This window comes from Pan paniscus, chromosome 20, assembly GCF_029289425.2.
Source record: "Pan paniscus chromosome 20, NHGRI_mPanPan1-v2.0_pri, whole genome shotgun sequence".
NCBI lineage: Eukaryota > Metazoa > Chordata > Mammalia > Primates > Hominidae > Pan > Pan paniscus.
This window is the reverse complement of record NC_073269.2, coordinates 10,130,875-10,152,426: the sequence shown is the minus strand read 5'-3', so window position 1 is coordinate 10,152,426 and position 21,552 is coordinate 10,130,875. Positions and strand designations below refer to the sequence as shown.

At 48.8% G+C, this 21,552-nt stretch overlaps 1 protein-coding gene across 10 annotated transcripts in view; it reads right to left on the bottom strand.

Annotated features, from left to right (window-relative positions):
* CATSPERD (cation channel sperm associated auxiliary subunit delta) overlaps positions 1–21,552 on the bottom strand; it is a 58,947-nt gene that overhangs the window by 21,683 nt on the left and 15,712 nt on the right. For 2 of the 10 annotated variants that reach the window (XM_055103762.2, XM_034945973.3), the window contains exons 6-14: positions 20,654–20,721; positions 18,432–18,545; positions 13,521–13,604; positions 11,978–12,128; positions 9,785–9,880; positions 8,864–8,946; positions 6,572–6,748; positions 4,148–4,261; positions 428–517 (exon numbers count right to left, since the gene is read on the bottom strand). In XM_055103762.2, the coding sequence (XP_054959737.1) occupies positions 428–517; positions 4,148–4,261; positions 6,572–6,748; positions 8,864–8,946; positions 9,785–9,880; positions 11,978–12,128; positions 13,521–13,604; positions 18,432–18,545; positions 20,654–20,721 (977 nt within the window). The remainder of the gene's footprint in view (positions 1–427; positions 518–4,147; positions 4,262–6,571; positions 6,749–8,863; positions 8,947–9,784; positions 9,881–11,977; positions 12,129–13,520; positions 13,605–18,431; positions 18,546–20,653; positions 20,722–21,552) is intronic. The other 8 variants (XM_055103764.2, XM_055103758.2, XM_055103766.2 and 5 more) reach the window with 5 other exon arrangements.

Sequence of the window (21,552 nt, the reverse complement as noted above, 5' to 3'; positions counted from 1 at the left end):
CCTTGCTCCCTGAGTTCTGGGGACCCACAGTGAGGAGTGACTGTTTTCCTCACTCACCTGGATGTGATGTGACGAGCCTGGTTAAAGGAGTTTGCTGTCACCAACTTGCACCTGGTCAGGCCCCTGCCCTGTGGAAACTGCCCCCACGCAATCCTCATACCTCAGTTTACCCAACTAACTCAGATCTCCGGCTACCCTCCCCGGGCTGGGTTAGGCTCCTCCCTGTCATGCCATCCGGGTCTCTCCCGTGTGACACTTTAATGAGGTCAAGCGTGTGGGTGACGGCTGCCTGATCATCTTCCCACCGCGGGGCACGGCCAGGGGCTATGTACCCTGGAAACTCCTAAATTTTTATGCTGATAAGGGAAGGAGGAAGAGGGGGCCTCTCAAGGGACAGGCGACAGGGTTTGGTGGGGACGCGGCTCACCAGTTTGTACTTGGTGTTCCCATCTGATGTGTACCCGTTCTCGTAGAAGGTGGCCTGGAACCCCAGGGAGTGGGGGTTGCTTACCATCACCTGGGAGTGGGGGAGAGAAGCTCAGGCTGTATGGAGCCAGCAGGCAGGACGGGGCGACAAACCCCTACAGTGACCCCAGCACACCTTCAGATGAAAAATCAGGGCTGGGCGTAGTGGCTCATATCTGTAATCCCAGCACTTTGGGAGACCAAGGTGAGAAGACTGCTTGAGCCCAGGAGTTCAAGACCAGCCTGGGCAACACAGCGAGATCCTGTCTCTACAAAAAAAAAAAAAAAAAAAAAAAAGTTGGCCAGACGCGGTGGCTCACGCCTGTACTTCCAGCACTTTGGGAGGCCGAGGCAGGTGGATCACCTGAGGTCGGGAGTTTGAGACCAGCCTGACCAACATGGAGAAACCCCATCTCTACTAAAAATACAAAATTAGCCAGGCATGGTGGTGCATGCCTGTAATCCCAGCTACTCGGGAGCCCGAGGCAAGAGAATCGCTTGAACCCAGGAGGCAAAAGTTGCGGTGAGCTGAGATCACGCCATTGTACTCCAGCCTGGGTAACAAGAGCAAGATTCTGTCTCAAAAAAAAAAAAAAAAAAAGAAGTTGAAAATGCATTTATTTATTTATTTATTATTTTCTTTATTTATTTATTTTTGAGATGGAGTCTCACTCTGTCACCCAGGCTGGAGTGCAGTCCTGCAAACTCAGCTCACTGCAACCTCTGCCTCCTGGGTTCCAGTGATTCTCTTACTTCAGCCTCCCAAGTAGTTGGGATTACAGGCATGCGCCAACACACCCAGCTAATTTTTGTATTTTTAGCAGAGATGGGGTTTCACCATATTGGCCAGGCTGGTCTGGAACTCCTGACTTCATATGATATGTCTGTGTCGGCCTCCTAAAGTGCTGGGATTACAGGCGTGAGCCACCGCACCTGGCCTATTTATTTATTTTTATTTTTTTTTGGAGGCAGAGTCTTGCTCTGTCACCCAGGCTGCAGTGCAGTGGTGAGATCTTGGCTCACTGCAACCTCTGCCTCCTGGGTTCAAGCGATTCTCATGCGTCAGCCTCCCGAGTAGCTGGGATTCCAAGCACGCTACCACACCCAGCTAATTTTTGTGTTTTTAGTAGAGACGAGGTTTCACCATGTTGCACAGGCTGGTCTCAAACTCCCGAGCTTAGGCAATCCGCCCACCTCGGCCTCCCAAAGTGCTGGGATTACAGGTGTGAGCCACCGTGCCCAGCCTGAAAATGCATTTAATATACCTAACCTACCAAGCATTGGAAGTTAGCCCAGCCTACTTTAAATTGAGAATAAACCAAGCAATACTAAAAGGAGAACAAAACCCACTCGCCCTTCCACCCCTTGGATCACGATGTTGACATTTCAGTGGTCCAGCTTTCCTAAATGTTTGTACAAATAGATAATACATTTGGATGAATTTACCCACCTTTAAGTGTATAATTAATTCAATGGCTTCCGGTAGATTCACAATATCGTGCAACCATCACTGCCATCTGTTTCCAAAACTTTCGCATCGTCCCAAATGGAAACTCTGTCCTCATGAAGCAATAATTTACCTACTTTTAAATTTTTTATTTTTATTTATTTATTTAAATTTTTTTTCTTTGAGAGGGAGTCTCACTCTGTCACCCAGGCTAGAGTGCAGTGCCATGGTCTCAGCTCACTGCAACCTCCACCTCCCAGATTCAAGTGATTCTCCCACGTCAGCCTCCTGAGTAGCGGGGATTACAGGCATGTGCCACCACACCCGGCTAATTTTTGTATTTTTAGTAGAAATGGTGTTTCACTATGTTGGCCAGGCTGATCTTGAACTCCTGGCCTCAGGCAATCTGCCCACCTTGGCCTCCCAAAGTGCTGGGATTTCAGGCGTGAGCCACTGCGTCTGGACAAATTTTTTATTTTTTAAGAGATGAGGTTTTACTCTGTTACCCAGGCTGGGGTTCAATGGCATGAGTATAGCTCACTGCAGCCTCAACCTCCTGGGCTCAAGTGATCCTCCTGCCTCAGCCTCCTGCTTCAGCCCCAAGTAGCTCGGACTACAGGTGCATGCCACTACACCTGGCTAATTTTTATTTTTTTAATTTATTTTTATTTATTTATTTATTTATTGAGACAGAGTCTCATTCTTTTTGCCCAGGCTGGAGTGCAATGGCACGATCTTGGCTCACTGCAACCTCCGCCTCCTGGGTTCAAGTGATTCTCCTGCCTCAGCCTCTCAAGTAGCTGGGATTACAGGCATGCACCACCACACCCGGCTAATAATTTTTATATTTTTTATACAGACGGAGTCTCACTGTGTTGCCCAGGCTAGTCTCGAGCTCCTGGGTTCAAGCGATCTTCCCACCTCAGCCTCCTGAAGTACTGAAATTACGGGCGTGAGCCACCGCGCCCGGCCCTCGTGTAATTTATTGAATACTATACTAACAGTGAAAAACAGAAAGGCTGTATCAGTACTGGAAATACAGTTTCTATTGAGTATAATAGTTTTTGTATACTCAATATTTTGAGTATAATATATTGAGTATTATACTCAATAGTTTGAGTATAATCGGTTTTGTGCCTTTGTAAAGTCAAAAAATTGTGGGGCCATCTGTACTTGCAACTAATGCCTAGGCTTAGACACTTGGATTTTGGATCGAGAAACATCCAAGCACTTCCTGCTGGGTGGGGGAAGGCCATAGGGGTCAGGGCTCTTAGCTGCTAGCAAGAGAAGCCAATTCAGGCTGAGTTAAGAAAATTAGGCCAGCATGGTGGCTCACTCCTGTAATCCCAGCATTTTGGGAGTCCAAGGTGGGTGGATCACCTGAGGTCAGGAGTTCAAGACCAGTCTGACCAACATGGCGAAACCCCATCTTACTAAAAATACAAAACTTAGCCAGGCATGATGGCAGGCACCTGTAATCCCAGCTACTTGGGAGGCTGAGGCAGGAGAATGGCTTGAACCCGAGAGGCAGAGGTTGCAGTGAGCCGAGATCGTGCCATTGCACTCCAGCCTGGGCGACAGAGCAAAACTCCGTCTCAAAAAAAAAAAAAAAAGAAGAAGAAGAAGAAGAAGAAAACAAAGGAAAAGAATAGAAAATGAATGTATGGGCAGCTCAGAAGGATGGAGGAGGCACAGAGACAGCACAAGGGCGGCCAGGCGGCCAGCTGGACAGCCACAGCCTCATCACGCCCAGACATGCAGAGGCACGTCGAGGGGGAAGACACATAGAAATGGCTGGGCATGGTGGCTCATGCCTGTAATCCCAACATTTTGGGAGTCCGAGGTGAGCAGATCACTTGAGACCAGGAGTTCAAGACCAGCCTGACCAACATGGGGGAACCCCGTCTCCACTAAAAATACAAAATTAGCCAGGCGTGGTGGCACATGCCGGTAATCCCAGCTACTCGGGAGGCTGAGGCAGGAGAATTGCTTGAGCCCAGGAGGTGGAGGCTGCAGTGAGCCGAGATCACGCCACTGCACTCCAGCCTAATGGACAGAGCGAGGTTCTGTCTCAAAAAAAAAAAAAAGACACAGAGACAATTTCTATGCAGAATTGTGAGTGTGCGAGTAGCGTCTCTCCTTGTAGGGGATGCCAGGGGATTTCCAGAATCTGGGAGTGGGCACCAGGCATGTGGCTGAGAATCCCAGATAGCAGAAACATTAAGATGTACTTACCAGGGGAATCAGGGATGTGCCTGGCTGGGGTATCAACGAAGCAGTCAATTCCAGCTGGCTGTGCATGTCAATGGTATACATCCTGTATATAAATTCTCCTGTCAGAACCTCTATCTAGTTAAAAAGGCGAAGAAGAAAGATAATCATGCTCCTGTTCCCATAAAGAAAGGGCAAGGAGGCAGGAAGGAGGAAGGGACCCTCCTGGTCCTGCAGCCTGAATCTCCACTTGTGCCTCTGTCTTCCCCACTAGACTCTGTATTTCCAGAAGGGGCTCAAGATGGGCACAATGCCAGCCCCTCCCTCCTCTCCAGAAGTATCCCCCAACCCTGACATTTGCAGTAATTGCTTCTTTCTGTTCCTTTCTTTTTTTTTTTGAGACAGGGTCTCGCTCTGTCGCCGACGCTGGAGTGCAGTGGTTTGATCATGGCTCACTGCAGCCTTGACCTCCCAGGATCAAGCAATCCTCTTCCCTCAGCCTCCCAAGTAGCCAGGACTACAGGCGTGCACCACCATGCCCGGCTAATTCAATTTTTTTTTTTTTAATAGAGACAAGGGCTTACTATGTTGCCACGCTGGTCCCAAATTCCTGGGCACAAGTGATCCTCCCATCTCGGCCTCCCAAAGTGCTTGAGGTTACAGTTGTGAGCCACTGCGCCTGACCTCTTTCTGTTTCTTTTTTTTTTTTGAGACAGAGTCTGGCTCTGTGGCCCAGGTTGGGGTGCAGTGGCGTAATCTCGGCTCACTGCAAGCTCTGCCTCCGGGGTTCATGCCATTCTCCTGCCTCAGTCTCCCAAGTAGCTGGGACTACAGGTGCCCACCACCACGCCCAGCTAATTTTTTTTTTGTATTTTTGGTAGAGACGGGGTTTCACTGTTAGCCAGGATGGTCTCGATCTCCTGACCTTGTGATCCGCCCACCTTAGCCTCCCAAAGTGCTGGGATTACAGGCGTGAGCCACCGCGCCCGGCCCCTCTTTCTGTTTCTTTAGAGTAGAGCTGCCCTAGTATGCATCTCAAGATCATCACTCAGTCTTGCCCGTTTCCCAACACAGGTATGTCTTTTAATCCTCTTTCAATCTACAGGTTTGTTGGCTGGGTTTAGTGGCTCACACCTGTAATCCTGAGGTGTAGAGAATCACTTAAGTTCAGGGGTTTGAGACCAACCTGGACAACACAGGGAGACTCCTGTCTCTACAAAATCTACTTTTTTTTTTTTTTTTTTTTGACATGGAGTCTCACTCCATCACCCAGGCTGGAGTGCAGTGGCTTGGTTTCGGCTCACTGCAACCTCTGCCTCCCAGGTTCAAGCGATTCTCCTGCCTCAGCCTCCTGAGTAGCTGGGATTACAAGCATGTGCCAGCACGCCCATCTAATTTTTGTATTTTTAGTAGAGACGGGGTTTCGCCATGTTGGCCAGGCCGCTCTCGAACCCCTGACCTCAGGTGATCCACCCGCCTCAGCCTCCCAAAGTGTTAGGATTACAGGAATGAGCCACCACGCCCGGCCCCCTTTTCCTTTCCATGGATTTTGGAAGTCCCCACACTGTTGGGCCTGTAGCATTTCTCAAAATCTGGATTTCCCTGGTGCAGGTGAACCCATTCCTCTGTCTTTTGTATTTCTGGCAAATTTGCAGCTGGATTGATGCTCGCCTCATGAGATTGAGTTTGATCGTGTTGGCAGTGGTCAATGGGTGATGTGATTGATCTCTTATTGGTGATGAATACTATCTTGTTGTCTCTAATTTTGTTAATTTCTCTTTTTTTAAATTAGTGTTTTAGAAATGGGGGTCTCATTTTGTCACCCAGGCTGGAGTGCAGTGACTCCATCATAGCTCACTGCAGCCTCGAACTCCTGGGCTCAAGTGATCCCCACACCTCAGCCTCCCAAGTAACTGAGAGTACACACCACCATGCCCAACTTATTTATTTATTTATTTATTGAGACGAAGTCTCGCTGTGTCACCCAGGCTAGAGTGCAGTGGTGTGATCTCGGCTCATTGCAACCTCTGCCTCCCAAGTTAAAGAGATTCTCATGCCTCAGCACTCGAAGTAGGTGGGATTACAGGCGCCCGCCACCACACCAAGCTAATTTTCGTATTTTTAGTGGAGATGGGGTGTCACCATGTTGGCCAGGCTGGTCTGGAACTCCTGACCTCAAGTGATCCACCCGCCTCAGTCTCCCAAAGACTCAGTCTCCAAAGTCTCCCACCGTACCTGGCCAACACCCAGCTTTAAAAAAAAAAAAATTTTGTTTTAGAAATGGGTGTATGTTGCCCAGGCTGGTCTTGAACTCCTGGCCTCAAACAACCCTCCAGCCTCAGCCTCCTGAGCAACTGGGGCTACAGGCGTGCACCACCATGCCCAGGTTGAATTTGTCTTTTTAAAAAAGTACATTGAACATTGATCAAAACAGTTAGGATCACATACCTTGCACTTCCCAACGTGGAGTTCAGGGTCCATGAGAAGCGCCTGGATATTCACGAGGCACTTCTGGAAATCAAAAGCTGGAAAGGCTGTGTCACGCACTGGGGTCAGTATTTCCAGAGTCCCTGGGTTCCTGAACATCAGGGCCACCTCTTCTGACCAGATGTATTGGTCTGCAAACTAAGAAGAAAATGATTCCTGAGATCTAATCATTGTAATCGTTTTTCTGGAGGTTTAAATTTTATTTCATGATGCAGTTTTTTTTGTTTTTTTTTTTTGATGGAGTCTCACTCTGTCTCCCAGGCTGGAGTGCAGTGGCGCCATCTTGGCTCACTGCAAGCTCCGCCTCCCGGGTTCACGCCATTCTCCTGCCTCAGCCTCCCGAGTAGCTGGGACTACAGGCGCCCGCCACCACACCCGGCTAATTTTTTTTTTCTTTGTATTTTTTAGTAGGGACAGGGTTTCACTGTGTTAGCCAGGATGGTCTCGATCTCCTGACCTCGTGAGCCGCCCGCCTCGGCCTCTGAAAGTGCTGGGATTACAGGCATGAGCCACCGCGCCCGGCCTTTTTTTTTTTTTTTTTTTTGAGACGGAATCTTGCTCTGTCGCCTGGGCTGGAGTGCAGTGGCGCAATCTCAGCCCACGGCAACCTCCGCCTCCCGGGTTCAAGCGATTCTCCTGAGTCACTGGGATCACAGTCGCACCACCATGCCCAGCTAATTTTTGTATTTTTAGTAGAGACGGGTTTCACCATGCTGATCAGGCTGGTCTTGAACTCCTGACCTCGTGATCCACCCGCCTCGGCCTCCCAAAGTGCTGGGATTACAGGCATGAGCCACCATGCCCGGCCATGATGCAGATTTAAAGAAGGTAGAGGGAAGAAAGAAAAAGAAAAGAGAAAGGAAGAGAGAAAGAGAAAGGAAAGGAGAGAGAGAGGGCTGGGGGAGGGAGGAAACACAGTCATAAGGACAACTTGTGATCTAACTTCTCTTCAGCTTCATTCATCCTTTGGTAATTATTTTTTTTTCTTTTTTTGAGAGGGAGCCTCACTCTGTCGCCCAGGCTGGAGTGCAGTGGCTTGATCTCTGCTCACTGCAAGCTCCGCCTCTTGGGTTCACGCCATTCTCCTGCCTCAGCCTCCCGAGTAGCTGGGACTACAGGTGCCGCCACCACGCCCGGCTAATTTTTTCGTATTTTTTTTAGTAGAGACAGGGTTTCACCGTGTTAGCCAGGATGGTCTCGATGTCCTGAACTCGTGATCCACCCACCTTGGCCTCCCAAAGTGCTGCGATTACAGGCGTGAGCCACTGCGCCCGGCCAAAATAATTCTTTTATTTTAAATTTTTGTTAGTTTTATTATTATTTTTAAGAAACAGAGTTTCGGCCGGGCGCGGTGGCTTACGACTGTAATCCCAGCACTTTGGGAGGCCTAGGCGGGTGGATCACCTGAGGTCAGGAGTTGAAGACCAGCCTGGACAATATGGTGAAACCCTGACTCCACTAAAATTACAAAAGTTAGCCTGGTGTGGTGGCATGCGCCTGTAATCCCAGCTACTCGGGAGGCTGAGGCAGGAGAATTGCTTGAACCTGAGAGGTGGAGGTTGTAGTGAGCCAAGATTGTGCTGTGGCATTCCAAGCTAGGCGACAGAGTGAGACTCCATCTCAAAAAAAAAAAAATTAGATAGGCATAATGCACAAGAGGATGTCAGATGACACCTGCACCACCACTTAGTACCACTTTGAGCCTGGACAGACGACTTAGGTCTCTGTGCCTCAGTTTTTCCATCTGTCAAATAGGGACGATATGAGGAGCTTCCTAAGATGATGGTCAAGGTTAAATAATGTAATACACGAAGGTGCCTACACCAGCACCTATAGTATTTTAAATACTCTTCCCCTTTTAGCTGTTGTTGTTGTTGTTATTTTACTAACTAGAGTGATTTCTAGCCTTCGAAAAAAGGTTCAGAAGTTTGTGAACAAGACCATTATTCCTTACCAACTAATTCATAACCCCACTTTCTGTTGTCGTTGTTGTTGTTGAGACAGAGTCTTACTCTGCCTTCCAGGCTCAAGCGATTCTCCTGCCTCAGCCTCCCGAGTAACTGGAATTACAGGTGCCCACCACCAGGCCCGGCTAATTTTTGTATTTTTAGTAGACAGGGTTTCACCATGTTGGCAAGGCTGGTCTTGAACTCCTGACCTCAGGTGATCCTTCCACCTCAGCCTCCCAAAGTGCTGGGATGACAGGCGTGAACCACCGCGCCCAGCCCATAACCCCACTTTCTTTTTACCTACTTTGATTATGGAACTTGGCACGATGCCCAGATTGCCATAATACAAATTATCCTCCCGAGTTATAACTGCCAGTTCGTTTTCAGCTAGGAAAAACAAAACAAAACAAAGATTGAAATGCTGGTCATTTCTGTGGACAAAAACATAAGTATAGTCGGGTGCAGTGGCTCACGCCTGTAATTCCAACACTTTGAGAGGCCGAGGGGGGTGGATCACTTGAGGCCAGGAGTTTGAGACCAGCCTGGCCAACATGGTGAAACCCCCTCTCTACTAAAAATACAAAAATAAGCTGGGCGTAGTGGTGCGTGCCTGTAGTCCCAGCTACTCAGGAGGCTGAGGCAGGAGAATCATTTAACCCGGGAGGCAGAGGTTACACTGAGCAGAGATCACGCCACTGTACTCCAGCCTGGGCAACAAGATTGAAACTCCATCTCAAAAAAAAAAAAAAAAAAGAATAATATGACAGTTATTTTCTGGTTATAATCACAAAGTTCATGTGGAAATGCCAAGCAATATGAAAAAAATACAGAGTTGAAGCTTTTTTTTTTTTTTTTTTGGAGTCTCACTCTGTCGTCCAGGCTGGAGTGCAATGGCTCGATCTGCTCACTGCTCACTCCACCTCCCGGGTTCCAGTGATTCTCCTGCCTCAGCCTCCCGAGTAGCTGGGATTACAGTCGCCCACCACCACGCCCAGCTTATTTTTGTATTTTTAGTAGAGAGGGGGTTTCACCATGTTGGCCAGGCTGGTCTCGAACTCCTGACCTCAGGTGATCCACCCGCCTCGGCCTCCCAAAGTGCTGGAATTACAGGCATGAGCTACCGCGCCTGGCTGATTTCGTGTTTTGGCTGGGTTGGGTCTGGCAGGCCTACGGTTAATAAGCCAGGTCTAAATATTTCTAGGCTGGCAGTGGGTCGGCTACGCACTGACAGCAATGCTGTGGATGGTGATGTTGGCTTCAAAAATGGAAGAAAACAAGGTCTGGTCTCCTTTTTTCACCCGGACGGTGTCGACGAGCTGACCTAGGAGGTAACAGGACAGGTGCATGAGGCCCCGTGTACATCCTGGGAAAGGGGATGTCTACTACTGGGACCGCAGCCACCCCTGCCACCACCCAGCCCACCCGGCCAGTGGCTCTTTCGATGTTCCTTATAGCTTTTGAGAGGTTCGCTATTCAGAGGAGAATGAATCAAGGAAAATACAGCGCTGAAACACAATTTTGTTAAGCATGACAAGGAATATGCTTCGGTTTAAGAAAACCCAACCCTTCTGCCAGGCGCGGGGGTGCACACCTGTAATCCCAGTACTTTGGGAGGCTGAGGTGGGCAGATCGCTTGAAGTCAGGAGTTCGAGATCAGGCTGGCCAACATGGCAAAACCTTGTCTCTACTAAAAATACAAAAATTAACTGAGCATGGTTGCACGCACCTGTAATCCCAGCTACTTGGGAGACTGAGGCAGGAGAATTGCTTGAACCCAGAGGTGGAGGTTGCAGTGAGCCGAGATCGCGCCACTGTACTCCAGCCTGGGCGACAGAGCCAGACTCCATCTCAAAAAAAAAAAAAAGAAAAGAAAAAAGAAAACCAGATCCCCGTTAATCTCCTCTATAAGCAAGCTCTGAGGGATGGCCATTGAGTTTTTTGTCAACCAGGGGCTTGAACACAACGGAATGTCTTCTAATACAGGTGACCACTATAAGGAATAAAACAGGCCGGGTTTGGTGGCTCTCATCTGTAATCCCAGAACTTTGGGAGGCTGAGGCCAGAGGATTGCTTGAGCCCAGGAGTTTGAGACCAGCCCGGGCAACAGGGTGAAACCCCGTCTCTACAAAAAATAAGTTAGTTATGCATGGTGGCGCACCTGTAGTCCCAGTTACTGGGAGGCTGAAGCAGGAGGATCACTTGAGCCTGAGAGGTGGGGAGGCTGCAGTGAGCCACGATTGCACCATTGCACTCCAGTCTCGATGACAGAGTGAAACCGTGTCCCAAAAAAAAAAAAAAAAAAAAAGGGAAACCATTGTGAGGATAAAACAGGTTGAGTATAGTGGCTCACAGCTGTAATATCCAGACTTTGGGAGGCCAAGGCAGGAGGATTGCTTGAAGCCACGAGTTTGAGACCAGCCTGGGCAACACAGGAGGACCCAGTCTCTACAAAAAATACAAAAAAAGCCAGGCATGGTGGCACATGCCTGTAGCCAGCTACTCGGGAGGGTGAGATGGGAGGATCGTTTGAGCCCAGGGAAGGTGGAGGCTGCAGTGAGCCATGATTGCACCACTGCACTCCAGCCTGGGTGCAGAAGTACAATCAGGACTCGGCACAGCTTCCGCCTCCACAGAGTGAGACACTGTCTCCAAAAAAAAAGAAAAACAGGAACTTTACTGTGCATGAACTAAAGTCTCCCAGGAATACAACCATTAGCCTTCCCACATGTTAAAGAAATGGCTGGGCGTGGTGGCTCACGCCTGTAATCCCAGCACTTTGGGAGGCTGAGGCAGGTGGATTACGCGGTCAGGAGATGGAGACCATCCTGGCTAACATGGTGAAACCCCGTCTCTACTAAAAATACAAAAAAAAAAATTAGCCGGGTGTGGTGGTGGGCGCCTGTAGTCCCAGCTACTAGGGAGGCTGAAGCCGGAGAATGGTGTGAACCCGGGAGGCGGAGTTTGCAGTGGGCCAAGATCGCGCCACTGCACTCTAGCCTGGGCAACAGAGTGAGACTCCGTCTCAAAAAAAAAAAAAAAGAAAGAAAGAAAGAAATGTTAAATACGAAGCCTCCTGGAACTCTGGAAAAGCAGCCTCAGAGGTGTCTGACTGGCGTTTTTCCCAGACGCGACCTAAAGCTGGAGGAATAAACCTCCATGACGGAGACTCTTGTCACCGTCACTTATTTCAGTTGTCACTGTCTACCTGGCCCTAAATATCCTGCAAGCCAGGAAGCTAGGGAGGATGCAGAGAGATCCACTAAGTGATTATGGGCTTGTGGTCCACTCTGAACATGGAAGAGAAAAAATAACCGAGTGGTTGAGGGGTTGCTCCTTCCCCTCCCCTTATCCAGGCTGTACTCGGCCCCTCTGGAGGAGGCCACCAGGCGGCAGCCCCACCCTGGGCCCCTGGGCTCACCTGCATTATGGGAAAACAACAGGCTGTTCTCAAACCATAGGAGCAGGATGCCTCTCTGGCCGGGGGCGATGAGGATGTCGAGAGTCCCATTATAGTCAAAAGACAGCCCGAAACTCCGGTTGAGGGGGTGGTCTGAGTACTTGAACATGCCCTGGGAGAAAAAGACACCATTCAGCCTCTCCCCAAACCCTACTGTGGAGTCCCACTGAGTCCTAATGAGGGAAGAGGAGTCTGGCTAGCAGGTGCAGGGGAAAGCAAAGAAAGCAAATAAGCCACAAGTCTGCCTTTCTTTTTTTATTTTTATTAAATACAACTTTATTGTTTTGCTAGGGTTACATTTCAGTTTAACCATTGAAAATTTAGTTCTGAATAGAGAATTACTCTAAGTGTCAAATGCACAATGCATTTTGAAGATTTATTTTATTTTATTTTTGAGATGGAGTCTGGCTCTGTTGCCCAGGCTGGAGTGCAGTGGCACGATCTCGGCTCACTGCCACCTCCATCTCCCAGGTCCAAGTGATTCTCCTGCCTCAGCCTCCCAAGTAGCTGTGATTACAGGTGCCTGCCACCATGCCGGGCTAATTTTTTTGTGTTTTTAGCAGAGACGGGGTTTCACCATCTTGGCCAGGCTGGTTTCAAACTCCTGACCCCAAATGATCTGCCCGCCTCGGACTTCCAAAGTGCTAGGATTACAGGCGTGAGCCACTGCACCCGGCCTCATTTTGAAGATGTAGTACAGAAAAATGTAAACTATCTCATCCATGAGTTGTTTATATTGATTACATACTGAAATGGTACCATTGGGCCAGGCGCAGTGGCTCACACCTGTAATCTCATCACTGTGGGAGGCTGAGGCGGCGGAGGGTGGGGGTTACTTGAGGTCAGGAGTTTGAGACCAGCCTGGCCAATATGGTGAAACCCTGTCACTACTGAAAATACAAAAATTACCTGGGCATGGTGGCAGGCACCTGTAATCCCAGCTATTCAGGAGGCTGAAGCACGAGAATCACTTGAGCCCGGGAGGCAGAGGTTGCAGTGAGCCCAGATTACACCACTGCACTCCAGCCTGGGTGACACAGTGAGAATCAGTCTCACATAAATAAAAAAAGAAAAGATACTATTTTAAAATGGTTAAACAAAAATCCATTATTGATGCCGGGCGCCATGGCTTACACCTGTAATCCCAGGACTTTGGGAGGCCGAGGTGGGTGGATCCCTTGAGCTCAGGAGTTCGAGACCAGCCTGCCCAACATGGTGAAACCCTATCTCTACTAAAAATACAAAAATTAGCCAGGCGCGGTGGCACGAGCCCGTAGTCCCAGCTACTCGGGAGGCTGAGGCAGGAGAATTGCTTGAAGTTGAAAGGTGGAGGTTGCGGTGAGCTGAGATCGCGCCACTGCACTCCGGCCTGGCTGACAGAGCGAGACTCTGTCTAAAAAAAAATTAAATAAATAAATAAATGTTTAAAAATGTGCGAGTTGTAACAAAAACCTGGGCTTGGGCAAAGGTCCTCTGAGTAGTTCTTCCCTCTGCAGTTACTTACCTTCCCTTGATTCACTACAAGCATCGCAACCTGTGACAAAGAAAAAAAGTGGAAGATTCCGCCTAAAGACCCAATGATTTCTGCCTATGAAACAAACAGAAAAGACTTCAGATGAATAAATCTTAATACACATGTGTTTGTCGGTTTAACTTCAGATTATCTAATAAGTTACAATGAAGGGAAGTCTTTTTTAGAAAAACAAATAATGCCCTCTGTGGAAATATGGCACTCAATTGGGTGCGGTGGTTCACGCCTGTCATCCCAGCACTTTGGGTGGCTGAGGCGGGTGGATCACCTGAGGTCAGCAGTTCGAGACCAGCCTGGTCAACATGGTGAAACCCCATCTCTACTAAAAATACAAAAATTAGCCGGGTGTGGTGGTAGGCACCTGTAATCCCAGCTACTCAGGAGGCTGAGGCAGGAGAATCACTTGAACCCGGGAGGCAGAGGTTGCAGTGAGCCACAATCATGCCACTGCCCTCCAGCATGGGTGACAGAGTGAGACCTTGTCTCAAAAGAAAAGAAAAGAAATGTGACACTTGGGGCAAAAACTTGAAAGAAGACAGCTTTGGTTTGGGTGTTTGGAGAAAATGATATGACCCAGACTGCTAGAAGGCTGCCTGAGTCTTTCATTCCTGCCTGGGAGTCCTCATTCCTGATTGTTAGCTGGACAGCAAAGTGTCTAGCAGCTGACTTGGAACAGGAATCAAGGGCCCCACCTAGGGATAGTGAGACAGATTTCCATAGCAGCCCAGCTGGCTACCTCCCACATCTTGCAGAGACAGAGAGAGAGAGAGAGAGGAAGAGAGAGAGAGAGAGGGAGAGAGAGAGAGAGAGAGAGACTAAGACTGCTATCTTTTTTCTTTTTTTTTTTTTTTCTTTTTTTGAGATGGAGTCTCACTCTGTTGCCCAGGCTGGAGTGCAGTGGCACAGCCTCGGCTCACTGCAACCTCTGTCTCCTGGGTTCAAGCAATCCTCCCTGCCTCCCCATCTCGAGTAGCTGGGACTACAGGCACCTGCCACCATATTTGGCTAATTTTTGTATTTTTTAGTAGAAACGGGGTTTCGCCATGTTGGCCAGGCTGGTCTCGAACTCCTGACCTCAGGTGATCCGCCCACCTCGGCCTCCCAAAGTGCTGGGATTACAGCCATCAGCCACAGTGCCTGGCCTTGTTTGTTTTTGAGACAGAGTTACACTCTTGTTGCCCAGGCTGGAGTGCAATGGTGTGATCTCAGCTCACTGCAACCTCCGCCTCCTGGGTTCAATCGATTCTCCTGCCTCAGCCTCCCGAGTAGCTGGGATTACAGGCGCCTGCCACCACACCTGGCTAATTTTCTGTATTTTTAGTAGAGATGAGGTTTCACCATCTTGGCCAGGCTGGTCTTGAACTCTTGACCTCGTGATCCACCTGCCTTGGCCTCCCAAAGTGCTGGGATTACAGGCGTGAGCCATCGAGCCCAGCCTCAAGATCCTTAATTTAATCCCACCTGCAAAGTTCCTTTTGCCATGTCAGGAACCATATTCACAGGTTCCAGGAATTAGGATGTGGACACCTTTGGGGGTCTATTATTCTACCTGCCTTCAAGACCCTCCCTCCACCTATCCCATTAGGCAATTATGGGATCCATCTGCCCCTGGAAGGGACTCTAGATCCTGCTCCATCACTCCAACCAGTTTCTTTTCTTTTTCTTTTTTTGCAACAGGATATCTCTCCGTCCCCCAGGCTAGAGTGCAGTGGCACGATCATACCCCACTGTAGCGTCAGTCTCCCAGGCTCAAGCAATCCTCCAGCCCCCTGAGTAGCTGGGACCACAGTTACCTACCACCATTCCCAGCTAATTTCTTTTTCAATTTTTTGTAGATATGGGGGGGTGGGTCTCACTATGTTCCCCAGGCTGGTCTTGAACTCCTGAGCTCAAGTGATCCTCCTTCCTTGGCCTCCCAAAGTGCTGGGATTACAGGTGAGAGCCACTGTACCCAGCCGTCAATATATACAATTGATAGCAATAGGGGCTGACTCTTGTCCTGGCTGTAGCAGTGCTGAGAGCTCAACTATTCTCTGAGGTAACCTCTCCTCTTGAAATGTCCATGATAAAAACAATTCCACTGCCACACGCACAAACATACATGCACACACACACACGTACACACATGTACACGTACATGCACACACGTTCACATACGTACACACACGCACACACGTTCACACACGTACACGCACACACGCACAAACGCTATTTTAGTAATAATTGGGGATTTTAGTGATGCTAGGTTTCCTTTTTTGTTTTTTTTGTTCTTTTTTTTTTTTTTTTCTTGAGACAGAGTTTCACTCTGTCACCCAGGCTGGAGTGCAGTGGCACGATCTGGGCTTACTGCAACTTCCTCCACCTCCCAAGTTCAAGTGATTCGCCTGCCTTAGCCTCCCAAGTAGCTGGGATTACAGGCACGCCAGCCGCCACGCCCAGCTAATTTTTGCATTTTTCAGTAGAGACGGGGTTTCACCAAGTTGGCTTGGCTGGTCTTGAACTCCTGACCTCAAGTGATCCACACCCACCCCCCGCCTTCAGCCTCCCAAAGTGCTGGGATTACAGGCTGAGGCACCGCGCCTGGACAGCGGTCATTTGATTTGAAGGCCACCTGATTTCAATGTGACCTCATTCTAGCTTAACTGATTACATCTGCAAAGACCCTACTTCCAAGTCAGTTTCCTGCTATGGTTTGAATGATGGTTTCCCCTCCAAAATTCATGCTGAAATCCCCAATGTACTATCAATGTCTTTGGGATGAGCATCCTTATAAAAGAGCTCTATGTTGAAGGGAGCACTGTTCGTTGGTTCTTCTGCCTTCTGCTGTGTGAGGACGTGGCTTTTGCCCCTCCAGAGGACCCCCCAACATAGGCACCATCTTGGGAGCAGAGTGCAGCCTTCACCAGAAAACAACCTTGCTGGCATCTTGATCTTGGACTTCCCAACCTCCAGAACCATGACAGGTAAACTTCTGTTCCTTATAAATTACTCGGTCTCAGATATTTTGTTACAGCAGCAAAAATGCCAAAGACAGTTAGAGTCTGAAGTTCCAGGTTGACATAAATTTGGGGGGGACATTGGTTCAACCCGCTACAGTTTTCTCATCTGTAAAGTGAGCATGATGATGAACCTGATAGTACCAATCTTCAGGTGGGCATGTGGGTGTGTCATAAATTAATGTGTTGCCTTTACTAGGGCATTAGCTTTTTTCTTTTCTTTTTTTTAAGATAGGGTCTCACTCTGTCATCCAGACTGTAGTGCAATGGCGTTGTCTCAGCTCACTGCAACCTCCACATCCCAGGCTCAAACAATCCTCCTGCCTCAGCCTCCCAAGTAGCTGAGACTACAGGCATGCACCACCATGCCCGGCTAATTGTTATATTTTTGGTAGAGACAGGGTTTCACCGTATTGCCCAGGCTGGTATTTAACTACTGGACTCAAGCGATCCACCTGCTTCAGCCTCCCAAAGTGCTGGGGTTACAAGTGTGAGCCACCATGTCCCTACACGGCTGGGCGCTAGCTTTTTTTTTTTTTTTTTTTTTTGAGACGGAGTTTCTCTGTTGCCCAGGCTGGAGTGCAGTGGCGCAATCTTGGCTCAAGCAACTTCTGCCTCCCGGGTTCAAGCGATTCTCCTGCCTCAGCCTCCCAATAGCTGGGATTACAGGCGTCCGCCAATACACCCAGCCAGTTTTTGTATTTTATTTTATTTATTTTTTTTGAGATGGAGTTTCGCTTTTGTTGCCCAGGCTGGAGTGCACTGGTGGGATCTCGGCTCACTGCAACCTCCGCCTCCTGGGTTCAAGCGATTCTTCGGCCTCAGCCTCCCGGGTAGCTGGGATTACAGGCATGAGGCACCACGCCCAGCTAATTTTGTATTTTTAGTAGAGATGGGGTTTCTCCATGTTGGTCAGGCTGGTCTCGATCTCCTGACCTCAGGTGATCCGCCCACCTCGGCCTCCCAAAGTGCTGGAATTACAGGCGTGAGCCACTGCGCCCAGCTTATTTTATTTTATTTTATTTTATTTTTTTGAGACACTGTTTTGCTCTTGTTGCCCAGGCTGGAGTGCAATGGTGTGATCTTGGCTCACCGCAACCTCTGCCTCCCGGGTTCAAGCGATTCTCCTGCCTCAGCCTCCCGAGTAGCTGAGATTACAAGCATGTGCCACCACGCCCAGCCTATTTTGTACTTTTAGTAGAGACGGGGTTTCTCCATGTTAGTCAGGCTGGTCTTGAACTCCCAACCTCAGGTGATCTGCCCACCTCGGCCTCCCAAAGTGCTCAGATTACATGTGTGAGGCACCACCCCTGGCCTGTCACTAGCTTTTATAAGCACTACTTAAATGGCATAAATGGTGCCATGATTTTGCCCGACCTAAAACTTTTTGTCTCTAACTTCCTAGGCTCCTGAGCTGGCTCCGTTGACCTGGAATTTTCCCTAACCTCCCAGCCAGTGGACTTTTTTTTTTCTTTTTTTTTTTTTTTTTGAGATGAGGTCTCGCTCTGTCACTCAAGCTGGAGAGCAGAGGTGTGATCATAGTCACCGCAGCCTCAATCTCCCAGACTCCAGTGACCCTCCCCGCTCAGCCTTCCAAGTAGCTAGGACTAAAACACACGCCACCACACCTGACTAATTTTTTTATTTTTTTTATTTTTTGTAGAGATGGGGTCTTGCCATGTCACCCAGGCCGGTCTCAAACTCCTGGGCTCAAGCTATCCTCCTGCCTCAGCCTCCCAAAGTGCTGGGATTACCGGCATGAGCCACCACTCCTGTCCCAGTTGGACTCTTAAAGAGGAAAAAACCCTCGTGCACCCATTGACAGCAATTACTACAATCACAAGGTACATATATATTTATTTTCACATTCTTACCAAATTTAACATACCTGTCTGTCATAGTGATACTTCCAAAAACTGAATCCCCCAGTATTTGAATAATATATATGAGTCTGGGATATCTGATCTCCACGGAAATATGCAAAAACCAAATTACTGACATGCTATAAAAAAAAAAGAAAGAATGAAAGAAAGATGCCAGCAAGTACATTCCTGAACGTTTATCCCAGAGAAATGAAAACTCATGTCTGAACAAAAACCTGGATGTCTGGACGTGACTGTTCAATGGGGCTGTTTCTGATAGCCAAAAAGTGGATACACGCCAGGCGCGGTGGCTCACGCCTGTAATCCCAGCACTCTGGGAGGCCGAGGCAGGCAGATCACTTGAGGCCAGGAGTTCAAGACTAGCTTGGCCAACATAATGAAACCCCATCTCTCCTAAAAAATACCAAAGTTAGGCCGGGCGTGGTGGCTCACAACTGTAATCCCAGCACTTTGGGAGGCTGAGGCGGGCGGATCACTTGACGCCAGGAGTTCAAGACCAGCCTGACCAACATAATGAAACCCTGTCTCTTAAAAAAAAAACGAAAACAAAAACAAAAACAGGCCGGGCGTGTTGGCTCACGCCTGTAATCCCAGCACTTTGGGAGGCTGAGGCAGGTGGATCACTTGAGGCCAGGAGTTCGAGACCAGTCTGGCCAACATGGTGAAACCCCACCTGTACTAAAAATTAGCCAGGCGTGGTGCTGTGTACCTGTAGTCCCAGCTACTCAGGAGGCTGAGCCAGGGGAATCACTGAAGCCTGGGAGGCGGAGGTTGCAATGAGCCGAGATTGCGCCACTGCACTCTATCCTGGGTGACAGTCATAGACTGTTTATGTTATTAGTGAGGCTTCCAGGCAACAGTAGGCTATTAGTAATTAAGTTTGTTATTTGGTTTGTTTTTGTTTTGAGACAAGTTCTGGCTCTATTGCCCCAGCCGACTGCAGTGGCATGATCTCAGCTCGCTATAACCTACGCCTCCTGGGCTCAAGCCATCCTCCCACCCCAGCGACCTGAGTAACTGGGACTATAGGTGCTCACCACCATATCTAGCTATTTTTTTCTTTTCTTTTTTTTTTTTTGTATTTTGAGTAGAGACAAGGTCTCACCATGTTGCCCATACTAGCCTCGAATTTGTAAGCTGGGATTACAGGTGCCTGCCAGCACGCCTGGCTAATTTTTTGTATTTTTAGTAGAGACGGGGTTTCACTATGTTGGCCAGGCTGGTCTCGAACTCCTGACCTTGTGATCTACCCGCCTCAGCCTCCCAAACTACTGGGATTACAGGCATGAACCACCGCACCTGGCCAATAATTAAGTTTTGGGGAAGTCTAAAGTTACCTGTGGATTTTCAACTGTGTGGGGTGGAGGGTGGTACCTCTAACCTATACATTATTCAAAGGTCAACTATAGATGGATGTATTTATAGTGTCAGCCAGCGGATCTGAAAACATCCCCAAAACCTTTTCCATCTCCCAACTGTGGTCTGAACCCATGGGAAATAACACTGACCAAGTTCTTGAGACCCTGTCTCAAGCCTTACACTGTCCTTTTTTCTTTTTCTTCTTTTCTTTTCTTTTTTTTTTTTTGAGATGGAGTTTCACTCTTGTTGCCCAGGCTGGAGTGCAATGGTGCGATCTCGGCTCGCTACAGCCTCCGCCTCCCAGGCTCAAGAGATTCTCCTGCCTCAGCCTCCTGAGTAGCTGGGATTACAGGCACACGCCACCATGCCTGGCTAATTTTTTGTATTTTTAGTAGAGACAGGGTTTTGCCATGTTGGCCAGGCTGGTCTCGAGCTCCTGGCCTCAGGTGATCCACCCACCTCGGCCTCCCAAAATGCTAGATTACTACAGGCATGAGCCACCATGCCCAGTCTTTTTTTTTTTTTTTGACGGAGTCTTGCTAGTTGCCCAGGCTGGAGTGCAGTGGCGTAATCATGGCTCATTGCAGCCTCGATCTCCTGGGCTCAAGCAATCCTCCTGCCGTGGCTGGGACTACAGGAACATGTCACCACACCAGGCTAATTATTTTATTGTTTTGTAGAGATGGGGTTTCACTATGTTGCCCAGGCTGGTCTCAAACTCCTGGGCTTCAGCAATCCTCTTGCCTCGGCCTCCCAAAGTGCTGGGATTACAGGTATGAGCCACCACGCCCAGCCTTTATGTCTACTCATGATTATTTGTGTTCAGAGGAGAGCAAAAAAAAATGAACAATTATACACTTATACTTACCACACAAAACAAACTTCCAGTATAACAACAATTATCACCAGAGACATGTGTAACAGGGTGTTTTATACCTGAAAGGAAAATATAATTTTGAAATGTTTATGAGTTCCCTGAAGTTTGGAGAAAAGTTTTTTGTTTTTTGTTTTGTTTTGTTTTGTTTTTGAGACAGTCTTGCTCTGTCGCCCAGGCTGAAGTGCAGTGGCGCGATCCCGGCTCACTGCAAGCTCCGCCTCCCAGGTTCACGCCATTCTCCTGCCTCAGCCTCCTGAGTTGCTGGGACTATAGGCGCCCGCCACTACGCCCGGCTAATTTTTTGTATTTTTAGTAGAGACGGGGTTTCACTGTGTTAGCCAGGATGGTTTCGATCTCCTGACCTTGTCATCCACCCGCCTCGGCCTCCCAAAGTGCTGGGATTACAGGTGTGAGCCACCACACCTGGCCTAGAAAAGTTTATTTATTTACTTATTTATTTATTTGAGAGAGAGTCCCCCTCTGTCGTCCAGGCTGGAGTGCCAGTGGTGCAATCTCTGTCGTCTAGGCTAGAGTGCAATGGTGGCTCACTGCCACCTCCACCTCCCAGGTTCAAATGATTCTCCTGCCTCAGCCTCTCAAGCTGGAATTACAGGTGCCCACCACCACGCCTGGCTAATTTTTGCATTTTTAGTAGAGACGGAGTTTCGCCACAGTGGCCAGGCTGGTCTCAAACTCCTGACCTCGAGTGATCCACCCGCCTCGGCCTCCCAAAGTGCTGGGATTATAGGCATGAGCCACCGCGCCCGGCCTGGAGAAAAGTTCAGAACAGGGTTTCTCAGCCTCAACACTACTGAAATTTGGGAGCAGATGGTTCTCACTTGCGAGGAGTTTCCTATGCATTGTAGGATGCTTTTTAGCATCTGTATCTC